General features: G+C 35.5%; 1 protein-coding gene across 6 annotated transcripts in view; it reads left to right on the top strand.

The window, feature by feature from the left end:
* The first annotated feature begins 716 nt into the window (after nucleotides 1–716).
* The window catches only part of LOC135167847 (cardioacceleratory peptide receptor-like), a 36,330-nt gene continuing 19,640 nt past the window's right edge, over nucleotides 717–17,406 (top strand). For 2 of the 6 annotated variants that reach the window (XM_064131457.1, XM_064131452.1), the window contains exons 1-2: nucleotides 717–1,071; nucleotides 6,512–6,916. In XM_064131457.1, the coding sequence (XP_063987527.1) occupies nucleotides 6,734–6,916 (183 nt within the window). In that variant the 5' untranslated portion in view covers nucleotides 717–1,071; nucleotides 6,512–6,733. Of the gene's footprint in view, nucleotides 1,072–2,805; nucleotides 3,022–3,129; nucleotides 3,260–6,511; nucleotides 6,917–17,406 lie in introns of all 6 variants that reach the window. The other 4 variants (XM_064131454.1, XM_064131456.1, XM_064131455.1 and 1 more) reach the window with 4 other exon arrangements.

The following is a 17,406-nucleotide window of genomic DNA, read 5'->3' as shown; positions in this document are numbered from 1 at the left end:
TCTATCAAATTATTTATTCACGCGAGAAACACCACGTCATTTACATGTAATGCATCAATGTCCTGACATTTACTTCTTCATTTCCGATTTTGTTGGACAAAAGGGGAGTCCAGGGTGCGGGGGAGAGATAGTTCAATAAAAATTACCATTTCGTAATTGCAGAGTGAGAGCTAAGGGCTCCGTAATAATTACGTAGTTCGTTCTATATTTTTAACTGGACCTTTTGCAATTTTTACTGAATGTTTATATCTGTCTAAACTGCTAGAAAATTATATCTGACATTTTATGGCAAAAGTGTTAGCCTTTTTAGTCAATTATTTATATGAAGTTCGAATAAATATATAAATTAGTCAGTCATTCAATCAAGAGAATAAATAAATAAATAGATATTTCATTTTGTTATAATTGTAATAGACTTAATTAATGCCTTTAGAGTCGATTGTGATTTACTTCATAACAATCGGAGGTCCTAATAATTTGAATAATAATAATAATGCCTAGAGGAGATACATCTAACGTCCTCAAGTGTTGGAATAATTTCGTATTCATGAATTTAATCCTCTGAAATTACGAAATTTCTTGAATGCATTTTGTGTAAACGGGATCATTCGAGTCATGCGAAAAAGCCCCTAAACTTGATCCCCTACCACTTGTCGATGCGGTATATACAGGTTCAAAGGATGTAGTGGGCGATCCGACTGGCGCGTTCACCTCAGTCGCGTTTCGCGCGTCTCACGTGCGGTTCGTTCGCGTCGCTCTGCTATTTATTCTAGTATTTACTCCGTCACTAGTGTAGTTACAGTTTGAAAAGTTTAAATAAATTACTGGGCATAGAAAGATGATGAAGGGGTCTGAGTGAAGTACTAATGAAGAATAAAATTTATTGAAATTTTGCATTGGTGGTAGTCCTGTGAAAGGTAATTTTTAATCGAGGAACAAGTGAGGATGTTGATGGTGATTGTAATATAACAAATACGGGATGGACTTTTGATAGAGGATCAATCCATGGGAGGGCTTACATTGCGAGGAGAAGATTGACATTTGCAGAGGGAAGAAAGGTCAGATTTTCAGGTATACACACTCGTTTACTGTCACTGATTTTCAGGACTTTATTTTCAGTTGAGGAAATTGTTAAAGAAATATTTGTAATGGTGGTAACAATTTTTGACGGAATTTCCGGAATTTTTTATCGTATCGTATTCCACGGAAATTTTAGAACATTTTGGAACTGTGAATTCAATTTTTTTCCGAAAAAAAAACTGTCTAGAATAAAATAATAGAAAACTACAACATTGTAGGAAATACATTCTTGAGTTTGGGAAATGGTGGGATTGAATGCGATTTAAAAATTATAAAATTTCCGATTTTATGGAAAATTCAATGGAATTTAACGCGGGATATTCATAGCAGATTGCAAATTCAGGAAAATTGAGAAAATTTTAGATTGGTCCTATAATTAGTACTCATTTGCTCTCGAAATTTCATTTTATTTCGACAGTAACAGTAACTTTGCCAGTTGAACTAGAATTTAGTATTCAAATTTTTATTGTTACTGCAGTTATTTTGTTTAATTCCACTGTAATTGAAATTACCGGTGAAATTTCTCTGAGTGCATGTTCAGCCACATTAACCGCAGACTCAGAGAAACGGCTGAACCCTGAAGTAAATCTTACTCATGCCAAAAAATAAATAAATCAAATTTATGTGTATTTTTGTACCGAGAAGGGAAAATTCGGGAACGAGGAAGATATCGTGACAGTTGACAGTGACCATAACACAAGTAACAGGATGGACGTCCGATAAAAATTGAATCCAGGGTAAAACACCCTCGACAGTTGACTAGTATTTTTCAGAAGAAAATTTGGAAAATTTGTCTTATGACTTTCGAGGTATTTCGACTTTAGAGATGTGCACTTATGTAGGTGCTTTCCTAAGTAGGACCCCAAGCATACCCCGTGGTGGTTCAATCAATACAACACATCTCTGAACATGTAGAAGCTTCGCTATTCACTTTTCAATTCGCTATTACTTAGCTCAAGTTTTCTTAGCAATAGTGGACTGCCAATGGCAAGTTTTACGAGTAGCAAAATACTTCGAGTTCCCTCTTCATTCTCCGGAGTTAAAAGCCATTAACGATAAACGTAAAAAGATAACTGAAAAATGTATAAAATAATGCCTAGGAGAAGTACTTTGTTGGAGTTGCTGAATCAAGTGAATTGATCGACTTTACTTTGGATTCTTCACGTCTGAATTTTATCCAATGTTAGTTTTATTGTCACATAAAAGTGAAAATTGAGGATTTTATGGAGCCTTAAGGTAGTTCTGTCATACATCAACGCAAAAATGAGATTATAATGAAAGTTGCTATTCAGATAGATTTTACTCCAAAAACGACTTGATTAAATTTTGGAAAACCTGAATGGTCCAAAATAATAATTATTAACAGTACCAATCGTCACCAATTAACAATAGCTATTAATTTTATTATTTTTGGGGGATTAAGACGATTTCAGTCTCATATTGATTCACGTTTCTTACAGTTTTAATAATTAAAATAATGAATTTTTATTTAATTAAATGATTTGATTTGAATTATACGTTAGAGAATATTTTGTCTGTTAAAAAATTTTGATTCATTAATTTTTGATTCAGAAATTAATTCTGATTCCTACTTCTAATTACGATTTTTTTAATGATAAGAAAAGCTTCGGGAAAAATGTCAAATAAGTTCATTACTGGAAATAGCGCGTATCACGAGTTGCTTTTCAGTATCTCACTAACTGCTCCAACGTATTTCATTTTCAGTCATGTGGAAAGGTAGATGAATGTAACTACCATCAAACTGACATACCCCTGGCGCGTCAAGACCCTAGCTTATGATTCCAGGTGATGCTCACTTTCGCACGAGCCAATAATTCAACAGCTTTTACCGAAATGTAATTTCTGATGTTCATTCATGCGACTGGTCTTAGTATCCACGAGTCTCGTGTTAAATCCACTTTCTTGAGAAGAAAATCCCGTGTAATTTGTTCTCTCAATTTTATTTATTATTATTATGCAAACGATCGATGTCTAGGATGAACAACCGCACATTGGCTTAATTTATAATAACAAATATACTGATTTCAGAGTAACGTGTTTCGTGAGGAATCGAGTTGTGGAAAAATATTTGTCTTTTGATGGTCACACTTTTTATCGACTGCTTTCAATATCACTAGTTCACCGGTGACGTTCGCTGAATGGTACAATTAATACCGTAGTGAGTGCAACGAATGGATAATATTGTTCCACGTTTTTGTTCGTGAGAAAATGTGAACTTCTGCATGAGAAAATTCGGTGGAACTGTTCCAGAAATTATTATTCCAACGAATATTGTAATAATATCTGGAGGAAGTTGAAGATAAAATTCGGTTCGTGGGGTGGGGGATGTTAATAAGAGGAATTCAATTAGTTGTTACTCAGCAGTTGAACAACTTTCCTAAACGATACCGTAATTTCCCCGAATAATCAGAAGAGATCACGGTTTCAAAACGGTAGGGTAATTTGTACCGAGCATTTCTCGCAATTAATTTTACGGATAATCATGGCTTCAGGGAGAATGACTATTATTCATTACCTATAACCGCAAAACTCTATCTCCAACAATTCACCAACATCTAGGAATTCAGACAGTGGAATTTAATAATTCTCCCGAATGCTGTGGTTTGAGGTTTTAGAGTGCTCGAATAGTTTGACAAAATTAATCTCCAGAAGAATGTCCATTACGCTTACTTAATGAATCATGAAACCGGTGTCGTTATATCATTCGTTAAATGAAGTAATTTTCACCATATCATGGCTGAGCTTCATTGTGTCCCTCTGTTGATTTCGTACATGGAGTTCACACCATCCCCTCACCATTCATCTCTTCTCGCTTGTTGATAGATTGGCCTTGATGACGCAGGTTTCTTCCTCTGCGGGCCCCACACGTCTCACAATGTGTTTAATATTATTCCAAGACACTTTTGGTTTTTTTTTTCGAGTGTATTATTGTCTTTATTATGGTGAAATCCTCTCCAGGAGCGGGTGTGTCCTTCACAGAAAAATCACAATAAATTTTTATCTTTTATATTTTAATTTATATTTTATTTTATATTTTTATTTTTTTTATAGTCTCACTTGAGTGAATGTATTGCATATAAACAGCTAAAACATAAATATTTATTTCCCATTGTAACTATTCCAAATTATTATGAATTGTTTGTGATTATTTTTCGAAAACCAAAGGCTCCATCGATTGAGTTATTTTTGCTGCATTCGATGATGTGCTTTTTACCCCAGAAAATTTTTATTTGATAAATTATCGAGCCCTTGATTGTCAAAAATTTTTATTCCAAGTTTAGAATTAACGATCTCCTACAGTGAGTGGTCGTGTTGCAGTTACTTTTGTGAACTATTCACCGTGAAAATATGAACAAAAATTGTGGAGTAGATAGTTTACATGCCAACAACTTTAATCTATTTTCATTTCTCTGTTCAGGGGTGTACTTCAAAGCACTGGAAAATTCTTCATTCAGCCCTCGACAACAATGTAGTTTTTCAAAGGATTTCCCCTATTTTCGCGGAAAATGCCCGGACGTTTTCTGAATTATCCGAGCATGGATTTCTCTTGCGTGACAATGCACATTTCTAAAATGTGCGGGTGGATTCAATAGTTTTTTGGTCATCGGTTTTGAATTTATTGGTTACTGGGTGGAAAAGTCAGCGGTTTATTTGTTATTGATATTTTTTAAGGCCCCTAGGGGGAGGGTGCGAACTTCGCGTCAGTATGATTGAGTAATGATTTATGGATATTTTTTTGATTATTATATATTCAAAAAATGGTGGGTGCATTCGATTAGAATGCGATTACTCAATTGGTTGAGGACTTGTCGACGGTTAAAAAAATTTTCCTCAATTTTCCGCGGCGAACTCCAGACATTTTTATCGCTTTGCGATTCCACTGAACTTTAAAAATATCTCGGCACTGGAAATTGAGAATTTCGCGGAAAAATCAATTAGACCTGAATTTCCATTCCATTTTTCCCTGAAAATTAATGAAAAATCCGAAAATTTTAATAAATCCGATGCGATTTCCGCGGAAAATGTGGTTTATTGCTCTCTATGTACCATCCAAATATACTATACACATATGTATAGTAAATAGGATGCGTTATACGATGTATTAATTAGTAAGAGCAGTAAAGGCTTTAGAAATCACCGCATCCAATTTTTTTCTGCCCCAATTATTCGTTTTTGAATATTTATCCTCGATCTTTGATGTTAAAAAAATGTACTTCGATAATTGAAAAACACAGTAATGTTCGCTGAAATAGTTCACTCTTAATTATGTATGCACTGTCGTAACTCGTTTCGCCTACCTCCTTTACATCGTTCACCGAACGGCGATTAAATTCTGGTTGAGGGGGTTTTGTCTGATAGGGCAGTATGGGAATGCTGTTAAACGGGTCCTCTCTGAAGTTGTCAGCTAAAATGTTTGCAAGACACAAGTGCTAACATAATTTAGACGGAAGTCTCTTTAGTCCTGCAGAGTGACGAGTTTCTTGATGAATCCCTTACCCCTAATCAATAATTGAGCTGCCCTTTGGGGACGTAATTTGAAGCGAATAGCAATTTTGCAAATGTTTGGTGAATGATCATTTGATTGAAAGATCCTTAGGAACTTCTGGAACCTCTTTTCCTCAAAAAAGAAAATTCCGGAAAATTATTGTCTTGTGTTTTCTTAGGATTCATCAAGAACTTCTTTTAAATTCCTTTTTTTAAATATTTTGAATTAATTAGTTGATAAATTCTATTATAATTCATTCATTGCATTAATTTTCACTTGACTTTCATTACCGCATGTGCTGTGTTAATGTAATGAACTAGTTCAGTATTAAGCTATTCATGAATTAGACTAAAAATGTTTGGGTCTTGACCGAAATTTCTGGGCTCAGTGATATCTCGAGGAAAATAATGGTAACCAAGTTTTGGCAGAGATCAGATTGTTGTAGTTCCATCGAAGAAAGTACCACGAACTGTCGAAACTAGACACCGTCAATGTGATGTACAAACCGGAAGACCATTGTCAGTGCCAATTCAATTTTCGCAGAGTTTTCGAGTTTGTTAGATGCTCTTCTTTCGAAACATTGATTCTATGCTGAGGAGAAAATGGGTTACACTTTAGTGAATCACAATTTGCGATAAAAGCTGTATTTAATTAAGTAGTTCTACTTTAATTTTTTAAATTAAAAATTACTTTGCTTAACAATTGCTCCATTTTTTTTTATTATTCTGTATTTTTTTGTTAATTAAATGGGAGTCAAGGGTCGCTTTTATTATTTTTAGATTAGATTAGGGAAGAACAGGCGACGAGTGAAATTTTGATAATTAAAAGGAAAAGATGATGAAGGTGACGTTGAACTTTCGTGTCTCGATATATTTTTTATTCTTAATTAATAACTTTATACTCACGTCTATCTTTGATTTACAGATTCAGGCGCCCAGATAACTGGAAATGCCAAATGTCAAGACAATCGAGGAAGTGACGAACGGAAACGAACAGCTGATGAAGAGCAGTGAGATATTGTGAATGAAGGAGTGATGTGGGAGACAGTTTAGTGGCAATGGGGAGTGATCAGTGGTACCCGGGGGAAACCGGGTGAAGACAATTAGTGATACCCATATTAAAGGCTTTTATCTAAAAGGGATAGCTATGTCTTCCGTCTTGGATTCACTCGTTAATGATACTGATGGGAACTTTACCCAGTTACAAAATGAGTACATTGATCCCTTCAATGTCGCTAACGACTCGTCGGATACAATCAGAGCTGATTCGTCGAATCAATCGTTGGGGGAGGTCAACACTACTGACATCGATCCATTCTACTTTTATGAGGTGAGTACTGGAATTGTTTTTTAGTGCCATAAATCGCTTGTTTTTGCCAAAATACGTGAAATGTATGTGCATTTTTTAAAATTTAAACATTTCTGAAAAATTAAAATTTAATTGGGACATTTATTTAAATTTTCAAAGGTACTATACATACAATTACTGATTTTGTGAATGTGTACGTATTTTTGGATACATTTTTTAGGAATTCAAAACATCTGCAGTCGATGAAATTATCAAGTGCTCAAGTTATCGATTAAATCGAATCGAAAAAATTTAACATTTCTACGTTTTTTTGTTATTTAACTTTAATTGTTCCATAACAATTTTTTTAAATCCAGTTCTTTCCCGAATAATGATCGTTCGATTATTTTCGTTATTTAAAAAAATTCACTCGATTAAACACTCGCTGATCCCGATATCATTAAGAAAATGCCTGAAGAATTGAACCCCTTGGAGTGAGGATTCCCAGGAAATTCAATGGACCGAGTTCAATCCCATCGATAGTCCACTGCTCTGGAAGTCATTGATGGGACTTCACATAATCTTGATCATTCTCACAAAGTACAAATGATCTTCGATAATTCCTTCCACATGAGGATGAAGGTTTCTCATCAATTGGATCCAGTCGAATGCTCCTCGAGCTGTAGAGAGCATCGTTATGTCTCGGAATGATGTCCTCGACAGCCCTTCATGGTCTTCAATCACCGAATGCTCGGAATAATCACGCGGATGGTGGTTGTCAAGGATTTCGTGGTGATGTTCTTCAACCACAATAATCATCGTGGATCGCTGTCAGTCATTTGGGGGAGAGTAGCTGAATTGTCAATTAGCTGGAGTCTCCATTGGTCTTGTCTTTTTATTCTAGTCTACATCAGAACATTCGTTTACGTTAATTTTCCCCAGATTTTGCTCTCTGCAAATTCAGTTATGGGTCGATCACCCTCCCAATTAATTACCTAATTAACGTCAGGTCATTTTTATTGTTGACATTAGTAATTCTGGTATCAAATGACAGGACACAATTTAATGTCATGCAAAACTTTATTGGATTTTGGGTCTTTCATGCACCGAAATAATTCGCCTCATTTTTATTGAACTATTTCTGGTCATGTGCCATTTATTATGACAATCCCCTGACGAAGACTCCAGTACTTTCATGTGAACACGTGTATCCAGTGCAATCACCGGAGAATATAAATGAAATAGTAGCTGATTGTGTATCAGATAGCGAAACGTCAGGGAGCACATTTTCCCCTGTGATTTTCCTGAAATTCGAGTCACATCATTTCGCGAATGCGATAGAATACAGACCGATCGTTAACATATCGATACTTTAATAACAAACAAAGACGTGTATGTGATAATTGATAGAATTTACGTTTATGTGTTATTAGGGTATCGATAGGTATTGAACACGTGGAGATACGAAAAGGTTCGATTGACAGGTGAATTGGGGCAACTTCGACGAGGCAAAATTAAGTGATTGACGCGTAATTACCATGTGAGTACTATTACAAGGGAACTCGTGAGAGCGCTGTCGATTTCTGCTCAGTCGTTAGAGGATGACGCCTCGGGCTACCAAATTGGATATTCCCTTCATTCCCATTACGTCTTTTACGTAGTTAATGGGAATGCGTTTCGAATGATGGGGAAATTACCTGTAGTTATCACCTCGGGATGAGGGCAGGCTGGTGGGAATTGGTCGAGTTGTTCGCAGGAGGAATAATTCATAAAAATAATCGACCGAAATTTTATTGTCCGAAATGTAAGTGAAAGGCGCAAGGACTTTAATTAAAATATACGAATTGTTTACAAGGTTTCGTATGAATTTTCTGGGGTAAATTCGGAGAATATCCGACGTGACACAAATAGCTGAAATTTTAAAATATTTTGGGATTAAAAATTTGAAATTCGTAGAAAAATTAAATAAAACTACGAAGTTCTGGTTTATTTTTCCTGAAAATCGATAGAAAAAGAGAAAATTTTGGTGAGTTCGGTCTTGAATTTGGAGAATAGCTATATTGACCACGATTTGGGGGAAAAAATTGTGAAATTTCTAATTTAATTCAAAGTTCATTTGAATAAATTAAAAAATTCTCACAATTGTGACGTTTAAAATTCTTGGATTGTACTAAATTTTCAAACGAATTCGAAATTTTGAAGAACCACCAACAGAAAAATTATCAGACTATCAGGACCCAATACCCAATTTAGTAAAATCCACAACCAATTAAATCAATGGCCTCCAGAAAAAAAATTTAGTTATACAATTATAAAATTTATAAAAAAATAATTTTTTAATTTCTACGTTTGTTGAATTTTCAGTGGAATTATCATAAGACAAAAATTAGTACTGCAATTAGTACTGTTTACATTTAATGATCAAAGGGCTCCCTCCCCCGTAATTAGGAATATGTCCTTGTGGACAGGAGCGTTGAATGGATCACAACATCTCAATACGTGTAACAGACCGATGAAATACCTATACACATAAATTAAGGAACATCATGTTACATCAAAGAGACATTTCCTCATGAATAAAATACTCTCAAGTATCTCATCATTCGGTTGACAGTTTCTCAAAGGACATGCTGAACACATACTGCCAGTAGTAACATCCTTTGTTGGTCGGACGATTATATCTGGCGCTGGTGTAACTGTTTGTTGTGCCCTATCTGGCATACGTTGAGATGGCATCAAACTTCAAAGAGATAACTTACTTGTTCCACGGCTATTCACGTTTTGTTTTCTCGGAAGGGAGAATTTAATCATTTCATGAGTTAGATCCTTTCGCTGTTCTATTATCTCAGGTATTTTGAGGGAATTCCCATGAGAGTAGCTTTGAAGTCTTGTTCTTTAGGAAGTCATTATGAAATATTTATTATTTAAACGCGAGGGAATCGCGAAGTTGTTAATTAAATTCTCCGAAAATTTTGTTTGGATTTTCACTCAGAGAAAAATATTTTTTTTATTCTTATTTCTTTAGGTTAATTACCTAAATTATTGAGTATTGTTTGTACAGAGAGATAAATAGGAGAAAAAGTATAGTGAAACGTGGGTAATTGCGTAAAAAAATTGTTGTTACAATAATTTTCATTCGTGAGATAGAAAATAATTAAAAAAAAGACAAATTTTCATTTTTTATCGGAAAAATTCGCTTTGCATTAAAATAATTTTTGTGTAAATATCGTATCGTCACATCATTATCCCTCCAATTGTAATTCCCCCCCCCCCTACGGTTCTTTTCATCCATTGTCTCTCCGTGTGAATGTTCCCGAGATATTTCATAATTTTCCCCAAACAATTCCCTCAAAATTTTGCATTTTATCAAATTTCCGGATTGAATCACTATAACTACAATGGCCCATACGATTCCCCCTATTCGAAAATTTCTATTCAAAGAGACTAACAAGAGCCCCCGGAAAATCAACAAAAAAATGTCGAACACGTGTGACAGACTGACTTCACAATTTCAATTCAAATTCAAAATAGCTCCAAATACGCTCTCTGCACGACATCCGTTGGCGAGTGCATTAATCCATTTTATTTTCAATTTTGACGTTCATCCAAACATTATATTGCGATACGAGGGCAACAGAGTTTTCACGAGAGACATTTCCCGAGGTATAAAGCTGAGGGCTTTAGCTAAATTCATACAATGTCAATTTCCCGGTGGTTTAAGCGACCTGACATGTCACCTAAAATCCAACTGAGGGTTCATGATTGCTGGAGATCTAAAAGTCCAAATGACAACACCAAGGGGAGAGTGAACCCCTACAATTAATCGATAATTCATATATAATATAATAATAATAATTTCTCCTTTTAGTCATTTCTTTAACTAGATAGCAGCCTATTACATATTATAATATATATAATATATATAATATATTAAATAATATAATAATATCATATAAATAACTGTGAGTCACTATTGCCTCTTCACAAATAATAAATTTGTCGTTTTCCAGAAAATTTACCCTCAACTTTCCTCTCCACGAAAAGAGAATCGCGACTACTCAAGGATAATGAGTCACATCGGGAATGAAAATGACGGCAATTGAAATCGCACTAACAAACTCAGTGAATTGACATAAGGATCGAAAATGAGGGGAATAAAATAAACAGCGAATTGTGACTGTGAATGAAATGTCAATTTTTCGCTTTCCCGGAGTAATCAGCTGGAAAACATGATTTTAAGCGACGAAAAGAAATTTAATTGTCAGGACAATTCAGCGGTGATTTCCGTAACATTGCGTGTAAATGATTTGATTCTATATAATTTATTTAATGAATTAAAATAGGTCTGTAGGTCTCTAATTTGCGGTGCAATCTTGATGAATTGGTCTTGTGATCTGCGAGAAGGAGATAAAGCAGACAATTTTTCTGTCAAGCTAGCATATGTTTCGACCCCTGGTTTCGGGGGTTCTCTGGGATTAATTTATCGCAAGCAAACATGATTGAAATCAAGTGGGGAATTTTTTTTGATTGATGAGAATCCCCTGCGCTGCATTACTCTGGGATATCGAGCAATTTTATTGCGATTATTTCCCCATTATTCTTTCGACCAAAACAATTACGATATTTGACGTCGTGTAGATCAATTAGGAGAGAATTATGTCGAAGAAAATTGCGTTAATGAGGTGGAACTAAATCATCACCGAAATTATAACGAGTTGAGTCGATTTTTTTTATTGAAACAAGTAGATTTGATTCAAGTTGACAGATCAATTGACAGATCATTTTAAGTCAATCAAATTGATAATCCACTTGAGTCAGCCAAAACATTAAAAATTTCTATTTTGGTTATTTTAATATTTTTCCACTTCAACTTCTGGTGTTTTAAAACTTCTATCACGAAACCAAATAAAGTCGCCCCGGGATAAAATCAACTGGGAAACAATGATTTGAAAGAACAGATAAACAAAACACATTGCAAAGCCCCAACAACCACCAAGGATGAATTGGCACTTGTGAGAATACTCATCCACAAGGTTTTATCTCCGCAGGCGTCTTTCATTTTCTGTCTGGCCACTCCAATCTTCACGATGACACTCCTACTTTTCCACTCGCCAATTCTTGGTGTTCATCTCCTTCTCTCTCTCTTTTTCTCTCAATCCTCAATGTCTGTCTAACGACAACAACCAGAATGGAATGATGGACAGCCAGAGTGTGTCATCACCCGCAATTTATCCCCAAGTGCGTTGACGTTTGACAGTTGTTGTCAGGGAAATAGTGTCCATTTTGCTGGGCTTTGATGCCTCCATCAGGTCCAGAATTGTACGATTTTTTTACTGGCACCTGGTCAGGGTGTGCAATCAAGAAAATTCCTGATTCCAGATTTTACGATGAGCTATAAAATGTTCAAACATTTTTTTCGTCAATTCTGTGGATTAAATCGGGAATTTTTTTGTGACATTTACGATGGGGAAGAGCGATTTTTATAACATTTTCATTTTATCGTGTGATGAGAAACAACATTATTGCTGGGGAATGCTTTTCTGGAGAGAAGAATTAATTTTTTCGGGGCACATTTATTCAGGCCAGTCATTCCCAGGTGGTCCAACGTTATTTTTAAATATTAGTGGTATGTTATGAGATGATTATTCCAGATGCAGAGGAATTTACAGTAAAAATTATCGCACCTTTTTGCAAAATAAAATCATCAGTCATCTTCACCTCATTTCTATCTCAAAAATCAGTAAAAATTATTATCTGATGATCCATTTTCATTCTGGGTTGGAAAAATATTCTATCAGAAGAATGGAGACCCTTCATTCAAGGTCATGACAAGGTTCTAGCATAATCACCTCACAATTCAACGTAATTGTAATATTCGTCGATGATCAGAGACCATCTGGGTGTGACTGGCCCGAAGGTATGGGCTCCTAAAAAATAAATTTTTCTTCCAAAAGATCCTGTAACAAGAACATTTTTCCTCACTCTAGCACACCATTTTCCTTCGTAAGTTTTCATCATTCCTCCCAGACGAATTTTATCAATCATTATTTTTTTAGATATATATTTATATGTATATATAGAATTTTCGTTATTTTCCAAGTTTTGTTAACTGCGTCACTTTTTTCACAGACCACTAAGAAAACCCCATAAATTCGAGTAATTGGTTCTGCAGGAAAGCCATATTTATCGATTTCCATTCTTCATTTTATGGCACTCGCCGCATTTTCCACAACTGGTCAGCGCCCAATGACCTCCAATAATGTACGTTGAAGAAAATAATCCAATTGCAGACGCTTGAAAGCATTTGGTGAAATTTTTCTAATGAAAGTCAAGTGTCGCGTGAGACGGAATCGTAGGAATCCAAAGTGGACCATTCACTTGATTGGAGACATAAATGAGGGATGGGATGGAGTAGCTGGCCCATGAGCTTCTTCCAGGGAGACATTGAATTATCATCGTACCTTATATATTGTCCACGAGTATCTCCTCCGCAGTCGTTATCACCAACATCATTGATTAGTGGACAGGGTTGAATAGTAATCAAATTTTATTTTATTACTGTCCCCAGATCGTCGTCAATCCTAGATTGGTCCCAGCGAATTGTCCTCAAGAGTTCTTGGTGAGGCCAGAGACCAAGATGAGCTTACAAGGAAGCTTTATGCAACAATTGTTGCATTTATTACTTGCAATCTCGGTATTTCTACCCTTTTTTGTAGCCAGTGGACTTGACTTCGTGAAATGATGACAAAGATACCTCTCGAGAGGTCAGAAAGAGAAAGTTCTTTTGTGAATTGTGAGACAGTACATCTCTACCTCCTCTCCATCCCAATTGGGTTTTCATCTCATTAAAACGTTAGACCGAAAAAGACATATTCAAATCCAACGAAAAACCGATTCCTCCAATTCACCTCCACAGACCTCAGTAACGTGTTTTTCCTCGTGATCGAGGCTCTTCGTAAAATAAATTACCTCGAATTTTTCCAATTCAAGGTGAACATTTCTTTCCTCAGGGATGCAGCAGGCACCGGATTCCAATAAAGAAAGAAATTGCCAATTCAGATTTCCCGCTCCAAAGTGTCCATCGAGAAAGTAAATTGAAATCTCGAATGATGCTGATGGTAATTCGAAAAAATTCCCCAGAAACTGATCAATACGTCAACGAAAGTTTTTATTCGATTAGTTTCCAAGTCATTGACTCAACTCCTGTCAAGTTGAGTAGTGATCAATTGGAGATAAGCCCCGACAGCTATAACAACCACTGAAATCTGGTCTACGATTTATCGCTCCCAGTGGAGTAACCGTAAATGTGGGACGATCGATCCACTGTTTACTCTTTTTTTCGCAGACCTTTTTTATGACACCTGTCAGTGGCACATTGCTGCTATACGTTTCGAGGATCCTCTGGCGTGGTCTCCACTGGTCTTCGCTGCAGATATCAGTTTTTTGGAGTAGCCCGCATGGAAAAGTAGAACTACTCGGCATAAGCTCATTCATCATGTGAAATTAATGTTTCAAGGACCGAGATGTTTCTGCCCTTTGACATCAGAGCAGTCGTCCATTGATAAGCAGGAACGACGATCTACCTCCATTTGAATGACTGTCCTAGCAGAATCATCAGTGGATGGAATGACAGCTGATTGTGGAGTTCCTCGGGAATGAATGCAAAGTTTCAGGGATCATGTGCCTCTCAGCTCATCCAGTGAACGATGAGGGCTCTTCATTAGTGGAGACTCAGATGCTACTTCTCAAACACCAGTTTATCAAGTTGACAAGTGGATGTGCTTGTGTGATAGAAATTGTTGAGGATAGCAGTGAACAGGATATTTTCTCCAGCTGGGATCTATTTCCTGGATGAGTTCATCAACTTAAGATTGAGTTGGGGAAATTTGTTGGGGAATTCTGATGAATGTGATGAAGTTTTGAGCTTTTTTTGTGGGCGATCTTCAAACATTTTGGCGATTTTTTTGAAGGAGTGAATGGAAAGTTTTTTGACGTCAGGAAAGGCTTTGCGAGTGGTGGACACGTTGATGCTTTGTAAATAGGGCTTGGAGGAATGATTCCATGTCTATCTGTAGCACAAAGGCTTATCGATTTGAGTTGTATGCATGTCTGATAGAGATTGTGAAAAGCTCTCTTTTATGTCTAAGAAACTTTTCTACTTCTGATTCATTTTATCGTTTTATGAATGAGTTGACGAACTTTGATACTTTTTGCAATAAATTGCTTCGAGTTTCGAGGTATTTCTATTCTTCATTCTGATAGCGTTCGATAATTGAGAAATGAATGGACAATATTGAGTCGTGATGATCAACGGATTCGTATTCTGATAGAAACTTTCGCAAAAGGTTGGAAATTTGAGAAAATATTTGAGTTCGATCCTCGCGGATTTCCATTTAGATCGAAGTTTCTGTAAAAATTGGGGATTTCTTTGAAATGTTTGCACACATTTTGAGCAGGCACATTGTTCTTTATCTATTACCACGAGATAATCCCCTCCACTTTTCTAAAAACGTCTATCGATTTGATGTGAGCCTCTTTGGTAAAGTTGGTGAAGACTTTCTTTGCATTCTCAGAAAATTGTTCTACTCTCATCCGATTTAATTTATCGATTCATCAAAGTGTCGGCCAACTTCGGTAAAATTTCGACTGAATCGTGTTGAGTTTGAAGCTATTTCTCTTCTTAATTGTTCCTCTTTGATGATCTTTTTACAAAAGACTGGAATTTTCTTAAAATTCTTATTTTAATCGAGAGCACTTATGCTGCGGTTTGCCCACTATGTGAAGAGGCTTTCCGCTCTTTCCGGTTTCCGGAGATGATCCAACACCCAGTTCTCTACAAAAGCTGATCAGTTTCAAAAGTATGCACGTTTGATGGAGATTATGAAAACTTTCTCTTTATCTCCAGAAAAAGTTTCTGACATTTTATGGTTGAGTTGGCCAACTCAAGATTGAGTTATCAAACTTTACCCTGATTACTTATGAATTTGACCAAATTGTTGAGGAAATTCAATACATAGCTCCCTTCTCGAAGTAATTAGCAACTTACACTCTGATTTTATAATTTATTTCTGTATTGAACGCCTATTTGATGGGGAATTAATCTATTAAATTAATTAAAATGAAATTATCAAACAATTCGATTAGAGTATTTCCATTTTAATCCTCCAATAATCTGAGATAATTACGTGATTACATTTTGTAATTATAGTGCTCATTACGAAATATTTACAGGTGATATTTTGACTCGAGTTTTTTTCGTATGATATTTAAACAAATGTTGCGATTTCTGGTGAATTTTCAATTGAGTTTCCGCACGATACCGTAATCAGCCTTCAAATTCCATTGTCAATATCGTTGATTATTCCGGATAATTGTTCCCTATGTACATAATAATCGACGTGATCGATACAATTACATCCGTCTGAGTGAAGCAGAATCCTGAGAATATATCAAAGTGCTGGAGGCAGCTTTTGCCCCTTTTGTCAAACTTTCCAAGTTCAACCCATTTGAATTATCGTTCTACCATTGTTGGGATAGTATTTCGTCAGTTCAGGAAGTTTTCTTTGTTCATGTGATGAGTACATAATGAGAATATTGAATTTAGGTATATATATAATTGAATACAGTGCATTATCCGGAGTACCGTAATTTTCTATCTAATTTTCCACCCATTGCCCACAATGACAATGATGACAATCATCAATAATTTCCTTCATTACAGAAATCAATACTCAAACAGTGCGTCGAACACTTTTTCAATTATCTTCTCTATCATCTTGCGGTCTATGTTCCATCAATTATATGGAGACTCCTTCGGAAAGACAAAACTATGAAATAATGATCCACTTTCCGAGAAATAATGTGATCCTCGCGGTCTCGACATGATGAAAAAAAAAGTGGACAACATTTTTGTGGCTCTGTGATACATGGACCAATCTTCGTATAATCTGTCCAGGTTGTTTGCAATGGGGGAAAAATATATGAGAAAATAAGGAGTGTAGACGAATGCAATGAATTTCTCGGGGGCTTTTGTGCTATATTCGAAGGACATATGGATTCCCAACGATAAAAGGATCCAATATGCAAAGTAATATTCTTCATAGAGGACGTGATGGATGAATAATGTATCGATTTATTTAATTGAAAATTTAATAATATATTCACTTGATTTTTTACAATTAAATGTTCATTGATTTCTCTGGATTTTTTCGTATTTCGAGGGACCAAGTCCACTAAATTTAAATAATCTATAAGTGTTATGACACTTAGGATTAAATAATGTATAAGTGCCATGACACTTATGATTATTTTATTTTTTCTCTTTTTTTATACTCCAATTCATAATAACAAATTAAATATCTATTGAAAAAAAATGACTGGGTCCAGTATACTACAATATATATTATATATTATATTATGTACTATATATTATATACTTTTTATGTTCTCTCAATTCATGAGAGGACACGTAGCTTCGATCATATCATTAATATATTTTTTTCTGTCATCAAAGAGTCCAATATCCCATTAGC

Source organism: Diachasmimorpha longicaudata, chromosome 12 (genome assembly GCF_034640455.1).
Source record: "Diachasmimorpha longicaudata isolate KC_UGA_2023 chromosome 12, iyDiaLong2, whole genome shotgun sequence".
NCBI classification, from domain to species: domain Eukaryota; kingdom Metazoa; phylum Arthropoda; class Insecta; order Hymenoptera; family Braconidae; genus Diachasmimorpha; species Diachasmimorpha longicaudata.
Note: the sequence above shows the minus strand (reverse complement) of the source record. Positions and strands in the feature narration are given on the sequence as shown.